Source organism: Felis catus, chromosome D1, assembly GCF_018350175.1.
Source record: "Felis catus isolate Fca126 chromosome D1, F.catus_Fca126_mat1.0, whole genome shotgun sequence".
NCBI classification, from domain to species: Eukaryota; Metazoa; Chordata; class Mammalia; order Carnivora; family Felidae; genus Felis; species Felis catus.
This window is the reverse complement of record NC_058377.1, coordinates 96073382-96091511: the sequence shown is the minus strand read 5'-3', so window position 1 is coordinate 96091511 and position 18130 is coordinate 96073382. Positions and strand designations below refer to the sequence as shown.

Below are 18130 nucleotides of genomic sequence, written 5' to 3'. Positions count from 1 at the left end.
ACGAACTTGGTATCAATAATGATCGTATTGTTCTGCATTGTCAACTTAAATATAACTTCTATGATTCTTAATTAATCCTAAGATACTATACTAATATAGTGAGTTAAAGAAAGAGGCATCTTTGTTACCTGGACCATTTCTAAAGACCAAAAAAAATTTTTTTTGGTTTTATTTTTTTTTAATATGAAATTTATTGTCACATTGGTTTCCACACAACACCCAGTGCTCCTCCTAAGAGGTGCCCTCCTCAATACCCATCACACACCCACCCCCTCGCTCCCACTCCCCACCAACCCTCAGTTTATTCTCAGTTTTTAAGAGTTTAAAGACTAAAATTCTTAAAGAAGACTCCAATTGGGATGGCAAAGTCAAAGTGGTAGGTGAATTTTCTTATAATGTACTAACAGACATAAAGTTAATACATTTTAAGCTTCAGGTGAAAGTGTTAACTTTGTATGTGTAAGTGTATAAAATGTATTAAAATCAACAAAGAAAGCTTATGAATTAAATAGTTTGAAACCAGTTGTTGAGAAGAAACTTGATCTTTGATAATATAGTCTTCTCTTAATGAGAAAGCTGTAAGAAAAAAAAAATTATTCTGTACCTCCAGTAGGCAGCCTGGCCAACATATGTTCCTTATCTCCCTCAAACACTCTCACTTTCTAACAGCCTGTTAACTTTTTAAGCTTTTGTGTTGACTTTTGTCATGCCCTTGAATCGTTTTTTTTTTAAACAAAAGTTTCTCATTTCTAAAAAAGCTGAATTTCCTAATAATTATTGTTTCTTGTGGCTATGTTTTATTTTAATTCCTGTCACTCTAAACCAAGACTCTAATCATTTCTTATCTTGGACACCCATGACCTATACTTATATTCTGCTATAATCTCTAGTCTGCTGGCAACTCTTTATGCTACTACCTTCATAAATTTGGGCCACAGAATGAAACATAGTAAAACTGATTAAGACATAAGGTATATTTTATATACCAAAACTATCATTGGTATTTCCCAGATAGTCACTAGGTAGCACTACTGAGCAGAGAGGGTATTGGGAAAAAAAGTAAATTCTTCCTATCTTTAATTAGCTCAGCTGTCTTATGAGAGCTGCCCTGTTTATCAAGCCCAAAACATGGGCAGAGCCCAGATGTGACTAAAAATGAGTATTATTCAACATGTGTACTTGCCAGGATAGACAGAATCATATTCATGATCCTGTGTATACAGACTGGCCACACAACTACGAACAAAGTGATACCTAAGATTATGTTTCTTTTATTTTTTTTATTTTTTAATGCTTTTATTTATTTTTGAGAGACAGAGAGATGGAGTGAGTAGGGGAAGGGCATAGAGAGAGGGAGAGAGAGAGAGAGAGACGGGGGAGACAAAGAATCTGAAGTAGGCTCCATCCTCTGAGTTCTCAGCACAGAGCCCAACACAGGGCTCAAACTAGCCGTGAGATCATGATCTGAGCTGAAATCAGATTCAACTGAGCCACTCAAGAGTCCCAAGATTATGTTTCTAAGTATAAAATATTCTTGCTAATTGGTGGCAATTTTAAAACATACTTTATAGATGTCCCTGGAGATTTATCGATGCCTTTAGTGTCCATCATTAGGGTCCTGCCTTAAGGAAAATCGTGGACTAAATCATCAATTAGCTCTATATTATACCAGAATAGTATTCTATTCCGTTACTGTTAATTACTGTAATAAATGAACCAGAGACCATCAGTCCTATTAACAGGTGGTTCCTACGTTTCCTTCAAGTTTGCCAAAAGCTAGAGGCCCAGAAGCTGGAGGTCAGAAAATACAGTCTTTAGGAAGGAACATCCAAAGAATAATAGCCTCAGCAGAGGCCTTTTGAGTGCACCTGACTGTCACTGATGCCGTAAAAAAAAAATCAACTCCTGTGTCGGACTTCCTTCCCAGTGTAACCTGACACGGCCACCAAGCTCAGACTATGGAACAGATTATACCAGGAAACCGAGTCAGTACCTACAGAACTCTTTTATTTGAAAATCAGATACAAGCATGCTTTTGGCCCAAGGTCCAATAGAACAAGAATTAATTTTGCAGCTGAATGAAATAGTGGTTTTGAGAAAATAGCTTTCTTTCTTCATTTTTAATTACCCCTCTTTGGTCCCTCTTTGGTGACTGGCTGTCCTTGGGCAAACGGGAATGAAATGAATGGTTTGAATGATATGTCGATGGTATTCAACTCTTGGAATGGTATGCTGCTCCTACTGATCCCTCAGAAATCAGGAAAAATATTCTCTGAAAAACCTTACTATAGTTCATAAACTGTAGCAGATTGTATTTTCCAGATCCAGATTTTATTTTCCAAAAATATCTCCCTTCCCACACGTTCTTTTCCAACATTACCTTGTCTCTCTTCCCTCAAGAGGTGGGGTCTATTCCTCTCACCTTGAATCTGGGCAGGCTCATGTCTGCTTTGACCAATAGAATATGGCAAAAAAAGTAATGCTGTATGAATTCTGAGAGTAGGTCACAAAAAGATATCAGCTTCTGCCTCACTGTCTTGGCACATTCACTGAGGGATGATAGTTCCCCTGTGGGGAGTCCAACTCCCCTGATCTGGCCATGTTAGAGAGGCTGCGCAAAGGCACTTCAGTCAACAGTCCCAGCTGAATCTGGCTTTTCAGTCATTCCCTATCACGGCCCCAGCCTTGTGAGAGAAGCCATCTTAAATCTTTTGGACCAGCCTCTCCACTAGCTGAGTATCACTTAGGGAACTCAGTAATGCCATGAGAAGCAAAAGAATATGTCCCCCAAGTCCTGGTAAAACTGATCAGCAGAATTTTTGAGCACCTTAAAATGGTTATTATTTCACATTGATAAGTGTGAGGTAGTTGTTATGCAGCCATAGCAACTGCAACATAAACTATGTAATTGTTAGGTAAATTTAAAGATGGAAATTGTTTAGAAGATAGAACACATATTAATTGGCCCTGCCTGCAAAACTAATCAGAACAATGGTCAGAGAGTATTCGTGTCTTTACGGAGTTGTTTCACCTTATACGGCAATGTAATTATTTGCACAGGCTCAGCAAGAATCTATCCTTCTGGGACGCCTGGGTAGCTCAGTCAGTTACGTGTGTGACTCTTGGTTTCAGCTCAGGTCATGATCTCGAGGTTCTTGAATTCAAGCCCCGCATCTGGCTCTGCAGTGGCAGCACGGAGCCTGCTTGGGATTCTCTCTCCTTCTCTGTCTGCCCCTCCCTCCCTCAACGCTAGCATGTGCACGAACTCTTTCTGATCTCAAAATAAATAAACTTAAAAAAAAAAAAAGAATCTATCCTTCTTCCTGCAAGGATATAATTAGATGAGACAAATTTGTAACCATGACCATGCCAGAAATGTTTCATTTAACGGTAAATCTCATTTAATTAGGCATGACAAGCTCACTAGTAAGAACAATAATTACACTCCAATATGCAGAAACAATGCTTCAAAGCAACTATCCTGGTACCTGCTCGATGGCTTGTGGAATCTCAGTGTTATGGGTAGTAAAGAATGTCACTTTCTGCAAACGCTGACGAATTTGGGGATCTTGGAGTAGTAGGGTACCTCCACAATCATAAGTACCACAGGCAAAAACCAATGCAGGCAAACAGGCTGCTTTTGGGTTCCTAACGGTTCCTTAGCTTAGATTTTGTGAACTGTAAGGGCAATAAAAATATTTCTGGTACTATAGAAGTGACAGAAAAATATATATGACTAGGGGCTACGTGCTAAGATTAACTCTCTGATCTTAACATCATGTGATTTTGGTTTAATTAAACATGAAAGTTAAAAAGGTTAACTAGTACCTTGTCCCTACAAAAATGAAATAAGCTAAATATAACAAAGCATCATATTAATAGTACTGCTAGTACATCAAGAAATTGTGAAACAAACGTTTGGTGAAATCTACACTTAACTATACAGATTTGATCATAGGTAAGATATGAAAAAGTGAAACTGATATATTTTTTTTTTACCTTACCCTATTCCTCTGTGACTACAGACCAGTAAGATTTACATTTCTAAAAGGTTTACATTTCAAGAGATCATGGAATTACATGGCAATCCCAAAGCTTTGCACCCTGACATAAGTTAACAAAAAAAAAGAGAAACACCTTGTTTTTTTTTTAATCAAAAACAGAGATGTGTGGTTTTTAAAACCTGAAGCTGATTAAACTGTACACAATCAGAATTACCAACTGCCACATAAGAATAGGAACTGTAAATATCACCATCTCTTTATTCTGTGAGCCACTAGGTTGTTCTGAAAGCTAGTCTTCTTTGCATTGTGCTTTACTGCAAATAAAAATTACCTCAGAGCTCAAAAATTAGGAGTTTTTTTTCTTGGACAAATCAAACTTGACAAAAATACTGAATATGTTAATAATCCTGGCCAACAAAGATAACAAAATAAGCTTATTATATATGTGTTGACTCTCAGCCTGTATTAATTCAACGGGTGACAGGTATCCTTACAAAGAAGTGTAATTTCATCTAAGCAGTAGATCCTGAGAAAGCATTTACCCATTGTTGGCAAAACATTTAGTTCCCTACTACATTATATATAACCCTTTGAAAATTTTTTCTGAACAACTCTGATACGTAGGCTGTCCTCCACACTCACAAGGAATTGCTTCTAAAGAAACAGGATCCCAGGGGCGCCTGGGTGGCTCAGTCGGTTGAGCATCCAACTTCGGCTCAGGTCACAACCTTGTGGTTTGTGAGTTCAGGCCCCACATCGTGCTCTGTGCTGACAGCTTGGATCCTGGAGCCTGCTTCAGATTCTGTGTCTCCTTCTCTCTCTGCCCCTCCCCCACTTGTGCTCTGTCTCTCTCTATCAAAAATAAATAAATGTAAAAAAAAAATAATTTTTTTTTTAAAAAAGAAACAGAATCCCCAAGTTTACATAACAACAGTGGAGAGTCAGAAGGTGATAGGAGCCCAGAAGAGGTCCCTAATTTTCCTCAATTGGTACGTGGTTTCTTTTTCAATCTCCTCCTTTCCTCTTTTCTTCTTTCAATCACATAGGGAAGGAGGATGAGTTTAACCTCCTGGAGTGAATGTAAGAGTTGGACTAGACAAGACAAGTTAGCCTAGTTAAACTAACTTGCTTGACTTAGGTTTCCTGATTGAAGTCAGACAAATGCAGAAATGGTATCAGGAGTGGGATCCCCAAAAACAGACTTCAAAGGACTTTGGTATTGGTTTGATTTGATCCAGAATGCCACATCACCATTAATCAAATTAATGCTGGCTATGGATTATAACAAAGTATCCGCTGAAGAAATGCCTTAAGGGACCAAGGGGCTGTCACATTTGAGTTGGGCAGAAATGAGTACAAAGATTGTGGTATGGCATGGTTTCTGAATGCACTGAAGCACTCACTGAAAGAAAATAACAAGCTTGGGTCTTTAAACGTTCAGCTCCCATTTATGAACAGAGAACCAGAGAACTTCAATGGCAGCCCGAATAAAAACCTTGATGTCTTACAGCCACAGAGCTCACCTTGCTCACATCAGATTTAACTGTGCCAGTTGCACAATTACAACGCAAGCTGACCTCCACAGACTCACCATGTCTCATGCATGAAAGTGAAAGCACTGAGCAAGACTTGGGATGGGGATTATCTGGGTGAACTCAGCTGAAGCCAAGGATCTTGAACCCCCAAGCTATTCTGAGCCTCCCTTGCCAGTGGAAATAGAAAAAGCCTGCTCTCCTGTGTCTGAAGAGATTACCTTTCCCCTAGGTTGAAGAACCTGCGCTTACGTCACGATAACTCTAAGGGCAGTTTCCTTGCAGAAGAATTCCTCTTCTCCTCACGATCAAGATCTCTACTGTTACTCATAACAGGGTAAACTCACAGCATTCTTTGGGGAGTAAGTATAAAGTCTGGTCCATAAAGTAATAACTTATACACAAAAATAATTGCAAAAGTTGGCTAATTTGTGTTGGTAGATACCTAGGAAATCTGTGTAAGAATGATTCTTAAGAGTGTTAGATCAAGGAAAACATAATATAATGCCAGATTGGGATATTTTTTAAAAAACAAATCACTTACCAGAGATTTAATGGCTATCATGTACAACTAGAAGGGGCTCTAAGAGTTAATTTTGCTGGCTGATTGAAACTTGGGCCCATGACAGCCCTCCATTTAGTAAGACTGGGAAGCTGCAACTGCCCCGTCATAATGCCGAGGCAGAAACCCAATGGCTTAAGAAAACAGGTATGCTGGAGTGGATTTATCATGTGCAACTTGCACATACAACCCATCCACCATGATACTCTGTAAGAGGGCCCAGCGGATTCTCTGTTCACTAAGGCTCCAGCTTCATAACTGAAGTGCCATTATATGGGCAAAAGGTTATTAGTCTGGCCCTTTAACACCCCATCAGTCACAGAATTCACCATGTTGCTACAAAGGTAAGAACCTCTCCATTTTCTCCCCTTGGTTTCTTCTATGGCACTATTACAAACTCCAAGTATTTAATTTATCTGTCTGGTTTGTTTTGGTTTATTCGCTTTTTTACCTATTTTTTTTCCCTCTGTCTCCCCCTCTAGCACATAAGTTCCATGAAAGCAGGGCTGTCTCTATCATGTTCACCACTCTATGCTGACTGCCTAGTACAGTACCTGGTGCACTGGCACTCAATAAGGATGTGTTGGAGGCATAAATAGTTGGTCTTTGTCCACATTAAATTCTGGTCCTCCTTTCTCATGGAATAGATACGTTCACAAAAACACTATCCTCCCAAAGAGAAGATTTACATGTGAGTTAAAAACTAGCACAGGCACCTATAATCTCCTCTTTGAATTTCTTCAGCTTAGAACGGACGACCTGGTCTGCTGATACCACCGCTTTCATTAACTTATATGATGCCTAGAAAAACATAATAAAGGTCAATTCAGTGTGTCACCATCTGTCCCTTCATGAGAATGTTTGAACAGGATCCTGTCTTTATCCAGAACCACATCTCTGACCTCAGTCACATGTCACCTCATATCACAAGTTGATAAATTCCCAAATATCATTAAAGTATACTTCCGACTCATTGAGCAATTCTTGTACAGGCTGGAGCACTTTCTAAAAGACTGTCATGAGGTAGCTTTTACTTGTTTCAAGTAGATGATGGATTCATTCAGATCACAGCATTTCAAAATTCAACATGCCCTTTAATCGAAGGTTCTATTTTCCACCTATGAACCTTTACTTCCAGCATCCAGTAGATGCTCTCATTAGCAGCCAATTTTACCCACACACATGCACAAACACATTTTTATCACTACAAGAGTTAAGTATATACATGATCACAAGCAACTAAGAGAGAAACAGTATTAAGATCTAGGCAATACGTTAAGTTCGACTACTATCTAAATTAACTGCCTCTGGCTCATTAGTATCATGGCTTACTTCGAATTCACACCTTAACAAAACCGCAAAATACTGTATGCCTTGGACCTTCAGGGTTGTGTTTACATAGTTCAAACCTTCAAAGTTAAAACCCTTAGATGCCAAAGATGTAAAGATCTGTGCTCCCAGCAGGGTTTAAAACAAACAGACAAACAAACAAACAAAAAGATTAAAAAAAAAAAAAAAAGATTTAACATACTTACACACAATGTTATACGTCAATTATCTCAATAAAGCTGAAAAAAAAAAAAAATACAGCAGAATGCCTCTCTCATCTGAAAGAACTGGACCAGTTTGTTAGTTGGCTACTCACAGAAGTTAGTTAAAGCAGGAATCCTAGAGAATGATAAATATACATGTAACCATTTTATTTCATTTAAACTGTGTATAAATATAATTCATTCACTCATTCTCTGTGTAGGACCCCTACCTTACATCTGAACTGAGATCTGCTGACTGGTATTCCAGTCTTTCCTGCAGAACCCATGCCGGTAATGCATCATTTATGACTGCAGTTTTCAGTTCCTTTAAAGTGCAGCAAAAATTTCAACACATATGAAACAATCGGAGAGCAAATTTCTTACTTTTTATCATTTTCCGCTATTATTTTGCATTTGTCTTGTTCACTGCTAATTTGACAGGTAATTTTGGAAAGAACTCTCTTTTCTCAGTATTTTTCACAGCATTCAAATTAGTTTTCGTAGAAACAACTCCCCTTTTTAATACAAATATTGCATCAGTTTGCAGAACATTAAATAATAAATGTGCTCTGTATAGTTTGTGGACAAACTCAGCTGACTCTTAAAGCAAGTAATTTGACTTGTGGGGGTAAAAGTGCACCCGCATCACACTGAGAAGCCTATGGGCTACAAACAGCATACTGGGAACATCAGTCAGTATGTTCTCCCAAGGAAACGGACAGTACGGCTTAATCCACCTGCTTGGTTAATTAAACATCAGTTCAGAATCTTTGCTATATGGTAATTCAGGTCTTAAGCATAGCTGGCTAAGAAGAAAGCTCCAAAGATTCCTTCCCATATGTAGATAGGCTGCCTTTTATATTTTTCTTCAATTATATATGATATACATTAGAGATAACAATGTCAAAGAGGAAAAAAAAAAAGCACAAGAATACTGAAATAAAGCAACAGAAAAGGAATTCAGGTATTTAAGTAGAACATGATAAAATACTGAGAGATTCTGATTCCTAACAGCAACTAATTGAGTCAGTAAAACACGTTAAGGAAATTTTAACAGTCCCATATGAATTTGAAAAAAACTGATGACCCCATTTTGAAACATCCCTTCAACAACATAAGAAAAAAGCTTTCTGAGCTATAAATAAATGTCAGTGCTAGATACCTACATGAAAACATTCAACTTAGATTACTGTATTCCTTTTGTAAACATGAAAGCAGGAGAGGGTGTAAGGAGAAACTTACTTATTTCACTGGAAACTTGGTTCAGTTTATCTTGTGATCTGCTGATAAGGACAATCTTCATTCCATGTTTTGCTAACTGAAACAATAAAAAAAAAAACACTGAAGAGTTGAATCACCTGTACATTTCATTAAAAGACAGAAATCAGATATATTCTCATTTTAAGAAAACCTGATAATATGATATACCTAACTAAAAAACCAATAAACCTAAGTTGTAATGAATGGACAAACCAAATGAAGACACTACAAAAGGATTCCCCACAGGGCTATCTTTCTAGATTAAGCAAGTACATAAATGTCAAAGGATCTCAGAAGGAGTAAGACTTTTACTTTTCATTTTGCACCTACCTACACTGCTTTAGTTTTTTAAAATCATAAATATCTATTACTTCTATAATTTAAAAGCTAGCTTTAAAAAAGATTTTGTTGGGGCGCCTGGGTGGCGCAGTCAGTTAAGCGTCCGACTTCAGCCAGGTCACGATCTCACGGTCCGTGAGTTCGAGCCCCGCGTCAGGATCTGGGCTGATGGCTCGGAGCCTGGAGCCTGTTTCCGATTCTGTGTCTCCCTCTCTCTCTGCCCCTCCCCCGTTCATGCTCTGTCTCTCTCTGTCCCAAAAAATAAATAAACGTTGAAAAAAAAAATTAAAAAAAAAAAAAAAGATTTTGTTTTGGACTGGATACATAAAGATTGGAAGACTGGCAAAGAAAACTACAGTTAAAATGTTATAAATTCCTAAAACTAGAAGAAATTCTTAAAATTTTATTTAGGCATGATGTTTTGTGGACAACAAAGGTAAACTGAGGTAGTCGATTGGATAAAATAAAGTATTTCCTGAAAACACCTTCTGTGTGTATACACAGAACTATGTAAGTGCTATATAGAATGAGTAGGATTTATAGGAATGTGGTTTCTAAATAGACAAGCAAAGGAAAAATACACTGATACATACGAAACGTTTTAGTGAACTATTCCAAACCGTATATAAATGAGCAATAAATCAGATATTTAAAAGTAATTTAGTAAACTAATATTCCAGTCTTGAATCCTAAAGTCAGTTTTTATTAAGTAGTGAGCAGTTTTGCAAATGAGAAAATATGGAAAAACATTTTTTATTAAAATAACAAGGGTTAATAATAATTTGCTAAATTAATCTGCTATAAAACCACTAAAGAACCTGAGTCCATGCTTACAATTAAAAAAAAATTAACAAAGGAGGAAAGACAAATAAGAGCTCTTAATTATAGAAAAGAAGCATCTAGTAAATGTAGAAGGAAAGATATTATTACAAAAATTACCAATTTTTTCACAACCATGGTAATAACTAATTTAGGAAAAAACTGTCAATGGATGTTAAATCCACTGGACAAAAGACTGTTGGGAAACGGATATTTTTTTCATACAGTCTCAAAGTATCATCCCACAGATTCTATATTAATTACAAAGGGGAAGAAGTACCTTCATAACAGAGAATGGTGGTAGACAGCATCTTAATAAATGATTTATCTTAACATAATAATGGGACAAGAGAGCTCTTGTACCTCCTGATAAAATGAACTCAGAAAGATAAAATATCATCTGGGTAGCATTCCTGCTAAAAAGTGTCTAACCTGAGCTAATCATGAGGAAACATCAGACAAACTGAGAAATCTGCAAAACAACTGGCCTGTATTTTTCAAAAATGCCATTGTTATAAAAAAAATTTTTTTTTAAGCTAGGAAACTCTTCGAGTCAAAAGACATGACACCTAAATGCAATGTATGATCCTTAGCTGAATCTTGAAACCAAAAAGAGCTATAAACCTGGCTGGTTCAATTGTAAGAGCATGTTAACTCTTGATCTCGGGGTCATGAGTTCAAGCCCCACACTGGGTGTAGAGAGTACTTAAATAAACAAATGAATAAATAAATAAAAAGGGCTATAAAGACCATTACTGAAACAATTTGGGAAACTTGCATATATAGGTTTTATATAATAGCATATCAAGTTAAACTTCCTGTGTGTGACCATTGCACCGTGGTTATAAGGTTGAACGTTCCTAGTTCTTAGAAGATGCATGCTGAAATCTTTAAGGGTGAGTTGTTAGGATGTCTGCAACTCACAAATGGTCCCGGCAAACAATATTAACTTAAAAATATCTATAATAGTAAATGAAAGTTAAATGTGACAAAATGTTAATAACTGGTGAATGCAGGTGAAAGGTACAGGGTATTTGTTGTATTCTTCTTGCAACCTTCCTGGAGTTTTGACACTCAAAATAAAAACCTGGGACAACAAAAGGAGATGGCAAAAAAAAAAAAAACACCTCTTTGGGAATGACAAATGAGAAATCCGGTGGATCTGCCAGGATCGTCATCACAACTGGGACAGATCATTAGCTTTGGGTGCCTTAGTGGAACTAGAAGGCAGGGAAGCTTGTCTTAAAAGAGTACTATCAACGCTCCTGCTTTGTATAGTCGTCCTCATACTATCATGGTCCCTATCCTTTCATGACATTCAAGAGAACTTGAGAACTCTTTGCCTGTATCTGTCAGTATCTTTCTGTCAATTACAGTCCTTATTAAAAAATGATGCCATGGGGGCACCTGGGTGGCTCAGTCGGTTGAGCATCAGACTTTGGCTCAGGTCATGATCTCTCAGTTCATGAGTTTGAGCCCCACGTTGGGCTCTGTGCTGACAGCTCGGAGCCTGGAGCCTGCTTTGGATTCTGTGTCTCCCTCTCCCTCTCTGTCTCTGACACTCCCCTGCTAATGCTCTGCCTCTCAAAATGAATAAACTTAAACAACAACAACAAAAAATAATGCCATGGACTAGCCTAGAAATAAAACTACTCTAATAATAGTAAATCCACCTATTGGAAAATAGTTCAAAACAACTGACTTTAAAACTAAGGACTGTCCAGGGCACCTGGGTGGCTCAGTCAGTTAAGCGACTGACTCTTGATTTCAGCTCAGGTCGTGATGCCACAGTTTGTGAGTTCAAGCCCCGCATCTGGCTCTGCACTCACAAGGCAGAGCCTGCTTGGGATTCTCTCTCTCCCCCTCTCCCTTTGCCCTCCCCAATGCTCTTTTTCTCTCAAAATAAATGAATAAACATTTTTTTAAAAAAATAAACAAATAAAACTAAGGACTGTCCATAATCACGCAATATAAAATAAAATTACACTACATTTTTTCCAACATACTGGGATAGAAAGTTTTATACTCACTTTTGCACAAAAATTTATTTTAAACTGTCTTTGCTTAAGCAAACATGGTGTTTCTGATTACAAAGTATATGTATTGTACTATGCAACATTATATTTGTTTTTAACTTCAAACATCAAAACTACTGTAAGAGACCATCCCATATTTGTTCTTATATTTTTAAGCCAAAAAGAAAGGTCTTGAAAATTACCTACCTCTTCTGCATATGACTTCCCAATTCCATCAGTACTACCTGTGACAACTGAGAAAAGAAAAAAACAGTTTAGGTGAAGAAGTACAACGAAGAACCAATCATCGTGAGGACCCATCAGTTACTTATACACAAGAAGACCTGTGTAATACTTTGATGCAAAAGAGATGCAGCCACACCAGTGGTTCAAATTTAAGACTGAATACCCACCACAATGGCTAAAATTTGAAAGACTGCAATACCAAGCATTGACATGGTTGTGCAGCAACTGGAACTTTCACATATTGTTGGTGGCACTGGAAACTGATACAATCATTCTGAGAAAAAAAATATTTGGCATTATGTCCAGAACTAAACATGTGCCTACCCTATGACCTAGCAATTCCCAAGAGGTATGAATGCATCGTGTCTGCCAAAAGAATGCCCTTGATCTCTTTATTTATGCATAACAGGTAAACATACCCAACTACTGATCTACAAGAGAGTAAGGAAGTAAACCGAGGTATGTTCATATAATGGGATACTAAATAGCAATAAAAAAGAACTAGTGATTTACACGAAACATGCACAAACCTCCCACATATTATGTTAAGTGAAAAAAGTCTGACATAAAAGTATACAAACTGCTGTGATTCCATTTATTAAGGGTTAAAAAAAAAAGGTAAAACTAATCTGTGATGACGAAAGTCAGAATATTGGTCACATCTGGGTAAGGGGGTAGATGACAAGAAAGGGGCATGAAGGGACCTCTAGGGTGGAGGATATATCCTGTATTTTGATTTGGGTACCTGAGTGTGTAAAAATTCACTTCAAAAATGTATACTTAAGCACATATTACTACCCCTGTTACACCTTAATAAACTCAATTTTTCAAAATTATGGGCAACCAAAAATTTGATTTCTTCTATGGGAAAGTATATTTCTCTTCATCATGGTATCTTCCCTCTGAAATACTGGAATGATGTTTGCTACAAATTCAGAGCATTGCCATCTACTCCAAAGTGTTAGGGATGTGCCTCAATTGGTTTTCTTTTTTTTTTTTTTTGTATGTTTGTCTATTTATTTTAATATTTATTTATTTTGAGAAAGAGGGAGAGAATGGGGTGGGGAGGGGCAGAGAGAGAGGGAGACAGAGGATTCAAAGCGGGCTCTGTGCTGTCAGCACAGAGCCCGATATGGAGCTCAAACTCACTAACTGTGAGATCATAACCTGAGCCAAAGTTAGACGCTTAACCAACTGGGTCACCCAGGCTCCCCTAAATGTTTATTTATTTTTTAGTGAGAGAGAGAACATGCTCTTGCACAAGCAGGGGAGGGATAGATTTTTAGCTGAAATATACATATTTCAAAAGAATACAGATGACAGTGGAGCGCATGTGTGTGTGCGTGCACAAGTGTATGTGTGCTTTTAAATTGCCAACCCCACACTTATCAAACCGGCATATCTATCATACTTTACTCTTTTTTAATGTTTATTTATTTGGGGGGGAGGGGCAGTGAGAGAGGGGGACAGAGGATCTGAAGCGGGCTCTGTGCTGACAGCAGAGAGCCTGATGCAGGGCTCGAACTCACAAACCATGAGATCATGACCTGAGCCGAAGTCGGACCCTTAACCAACTGAGCCACCCAGCTGGCCCTATCATACTTTAAAAGTCCTGGAAAGCCCAGAATATTGGAAGGACTAGAGATTATAAAATTTGCCTAATGGATACCAAGTCTTCCTTTTCCAGAGTCTCTGGTTTTGGAGTTTATAGTAGATACTGTTAGAGCACCAACCACATACCCCCCTTCCAGCACAAAGGTTCTCAGTCAACCCCCCACTAGGAGTGTTATCTGCTGAGTACCAACCAAGAACTGTCCTCAGACAAAGAGAGCTGCCTTGCCCAAGGTTATAGCCCCTCCCCTGGGCAGTATGTCTAATGACTGGTCCACACTTGGGGACAAAGGTCTGACTCCTTTACTTCACTTAGGCATCTCTGAAGGGCTACACAAGGTTCAGAAATTCCCATGGGATCAGCTGTGACCTCTGCTACACTTGCGTCACAGTTGCACATCTGCCTGTCCTATTCTGCTTCTGGTGCTTCCGTACAGAGGTTATTCCTAAGTGTACCCCCCAATGCACCCCCGTGCACACACATTTCAATCAATGTCCGAGTGTTTCCTGATGAACTACTGAGCCTGCAGTCAAGCCTCTTCTTTTTTACATGATTGTATGTAGATTGAAGCAATACATGAACTTGGTTTGAAAAAGAAAATAGTTACAAAAGGTATAAAGTGAAAAACAGCAGTACCTCACCCCACCCTTCTGCATCATAGCACCCCATTCTGCTCCAGCTCCAGAAATAACCATTTTCATTGTTTCAGTTGGTTTTCCTTATGTTATCATCCTTGTTCTAAATCCTGTGCTCACACTGTTATCTCCTGATCCATTAATTTTTATATTACTTATTACAGTTGATGAGAACTCCCATTCCCCTTTGTTTTCCCCCTCCTTCTAATGAAGTTATATCACAAGGTTCTGTCAATAGTCAGTGTGCACATTATTATAATAATGCACCTCAATTCTGACATAAACCAGAGGACATGGGCCCTAGCAAAGCTGCCCACACTTTAGGCATCAGCCACAAGTTTAGACATCCCAACAGGCATCCATACTCTAACTAACTGACTATAAAATTAAGGGTTCCCACAACCCCTCAGGTTCAGTAATTCACTAAACAAGTCACAGAACTCAGGACAACTTCACAACTTGTAATTACAGTTTTTAAATAAAGGATACAAATCAGAATGAACCAAATGCATAGCCACATGGGATGAGGTCTAGGAGGGTCCTGAATGTAGAGCTTCCATGCCTTGCCTGAATCAGGGCATTTTACCCTCACAGCACATCAATGTGTTCACCAGTTAGGAAGCTACATCAAACTTCAGTGTCCAGAGTTTTTATTGGGTTTCATTACAAAGGCATGGTTGACCGAATCACGGACCATGTCACTGAACTCAACTTCCACCCCCCCCTTCCCTCCCCAAAGGTTGCAAGGTTGAGCTGATATCATCAAATGACTCAAATCCCCAATCTTCTAATCAATGGTTGGTCTTTCTGCCATGACCAGCCCCCATCTTGAAGCTACCTAGGTCCTACCATGAGTCAACTCATTGGCATAAAGTATCAGGGCCAATTGTGAATAACAAAGACAATCCTATCATTCAGGAAATTCCAAGGATTTAGATTCTCCCCAGCAGAAACCAGGGATGAAGGCTTTTCATATTCTTTATTATACAACAATTACTGTGGTTAGATAAATATTCACTACTGAAGCAAATAGTATAGTATAATTACCTTTCCCTTCTTGGTCAACATTTTTCTTTTCCTGTAGTTAAAATTGCCTTTTTCTTCCATTTCCATAGTTTTCTTTTTAAAATTTCCCCCATTTTCTAACAGTCTCTCGATACAATTTTCCACACAATCAATCCCATGAATGTGTTCCACTCTTTTTTTTCCCCTTAGAGATTACTTCCCTTGAGCCCTCCAGCTTTTATCCTGATCCTCCTTGGAATGGCTACTCTGCTGCACAGCTATTATTCTAGAACCTAACCATGAGAATTCCCTTGGCCTCTCTCTCCTATGTTGAAGCTCTTGTTTTCTAGATCTTGTTCTAGTCTCTCATTAGGAAGCACACCCACCAGAAGCTTTCCAACAATGAATACATGAAGACACATTTTTGTAAACATTTTTGTAAATAAATTTTTTATTTTAGACTTACCAAAAAAAAATGTGAAGATAATACAGGGTGATCCCTATACTCCAAGTCAGTTTCTCCTATTCCTAACATCTTATATTTGTCACAATTCATCAATGAATACTGGTACATTACAGTAGTCCCCTCTTTTCCACCAGGGATACATTCCAAGACCCCCAGTGATGCCTGAAACCATGGATAATACCACATCCTATATATACTATGGTTTTTCCTATAAATACATACCTATGATAAAGTTCAACTTATGAATTGGGCATAGTAAGAGATTAAAAACTTAACAATAAAATAGAACAATTCTAACATACCATAATAACAGTTATACCAATGTGTTCTCTCTTTCACAATACCTTATTGTACTGTACCCACCCTTCTTCTTCTTGTGATATGTGAGATGATAAAAGGTCCACGTGATGAAGTGAGGTGAATGATGTAGGCATTAGGACATAGTGTCAAGCTACTACTGACCTTCTGACAATATGGCAGGAGGAGGATCACCTGCTTCCAGATCACAGTTGACGCAGATAATTGACAGTGAAGAGCAAAATCTCAAATAAGAGGGGGGACAGGGTGCCTGTGTGGCTCAGTTTGTTAAGCTTCTGACTCTTGACTTCAGCTCAGGTCATGATCTCATGGTTTGTGGATTCAAGCCCTGAGTTGGGTTCTATGCAGACAGTTGAGCCTGCATCAGATTCTCCCTTTCTCTCTGTCCCTCCCCTACTCACAATCTGTCTCTTTCAAAATACATACATACATATATACATAAAAGAAGGGGGGCTACTGTATTATTAACAAAAGCCTGTATCTTTTTCAGATATTCTTGTTACTGAATGTCCTTCTGTTCTACAATGCCATCCAGAATATCCTATTTAGTTGTCATGTTTCTTCATGTGACAATTTAAGAGACAGTTATTTGACAGTTTAGGAGAAACTTTCTGATTGTATCTTTTTTTTTTTTTAAGTCTATATATTCTAACTTCACACATAATAGTTCAACTGGGTATAAAATTCTCAGCAGGAAATAATTTTTAACAAAAATATTGAAGACAATTCTCCACTGTCTTCCAGCACCAATAATGTTTAATATGTGTTTCACTATTCTGAGTTCAGATCATTTGTAAGTACCAGCTTTTTTGTCATGGAGCTTTTAGAATTATCATTTAATCTTTAATACTCTGTCATGATAATGTATCTTTCAGTGTTTTTTTTTTTTCCATTCATTGGTGCTAGATACTAGTGGGCCTTAAAATCCATGATCTTCAATTCTGGCAATTCTCTTCCATTAATTCTTGGATAATTTCTTCACCACTTCTCTTTCTACAATTCTTATTAATCAGGGGCACATGGGTGGCTCAGTCAGTTAAGTGTCGACTTCAGCTCAGGTCATGATCTCATGGTTCATATGTTCAAGCCCCACATCGGGCTCTGTGCTGACAACTTGGAGCCTGGAGCCTGCTTCAAATTCCCTCTCTCTCTGCCCCTCCCCCATTTGCCTCTGTCTCTCAAAAATGAATAAACATTAAAAAAAAAGTATAATTCTTATTAATCAGAATTTAGATTTTTAAAAAATGTTTAGTTATTTATTTTTGACAGAGAGCACATGTCCACAGGTATGTGAGCAGGGGAGGGGCACAGAGAGGTTGAGAGAATCCCCAAGCAGGCTCCACATGGAGCCTGACATGGGACTTAAACCTACAAACCATGAGATCATGACATGAGCTGAAATCAAGAGCCAGATGCTTAACCAATTGAGCCACCCAGGCGCCCCTAATAAGAATTTAGATTTAACAGTTTCTCTATTAATCATACTTTTCTTTTTGTCCTACTTTCTTGGAAATTTCTTCAGTTTTATCTTCCAAACTTTCTATTATATGACTTTTAAATTTTAGGGGTCAAATTTTTAATTTTGAAGAGCTCTCCTCTATTCTGATTGCTTGTACCTTTTTTTTTAAGAGCATCTTGTTCTTATTATAAACCCATTATCTTCTCTTATCTCTGAGGATATTAATTATATTTTATTTATATACAGTTGGTCCTTAAACAATAGGGGTTTGAACTGCACAAGTTTACTTATATACATTTTTTTTTATACAAAGACAGTATAATATG

At 37.9% G+C, this 18130-nt stretch overlaps 1 protein-coding gene across 1 annotated transcript in view; it reads right to left on the bottom strand.

Moving 5' to 3' along the window:
- The window catches only part of HSD17B12 (hydroxysteroid 17-beta dehydrogenase 12), a 167597-nt gene that overhangs the window by 95588 nt on the left and 53879 nt on the right, over positions 1-18130 (bottom strand). Inside the window, exons 2-3 of the mRNA XM_003993185.5 lie at positions 12271-12317; positions 8873-8948 (exon numbers count right to left, since the gene is read on the bottom strand). Of these exons, the coding sequence (XP_003993234.2) occupies positions 8873-8948; positions 12271-12317 (123 nt within the window). The remainder of the gene's footprint in view (positions 1-8872; positions 8949-12270; positions 12318-18130) is intronic.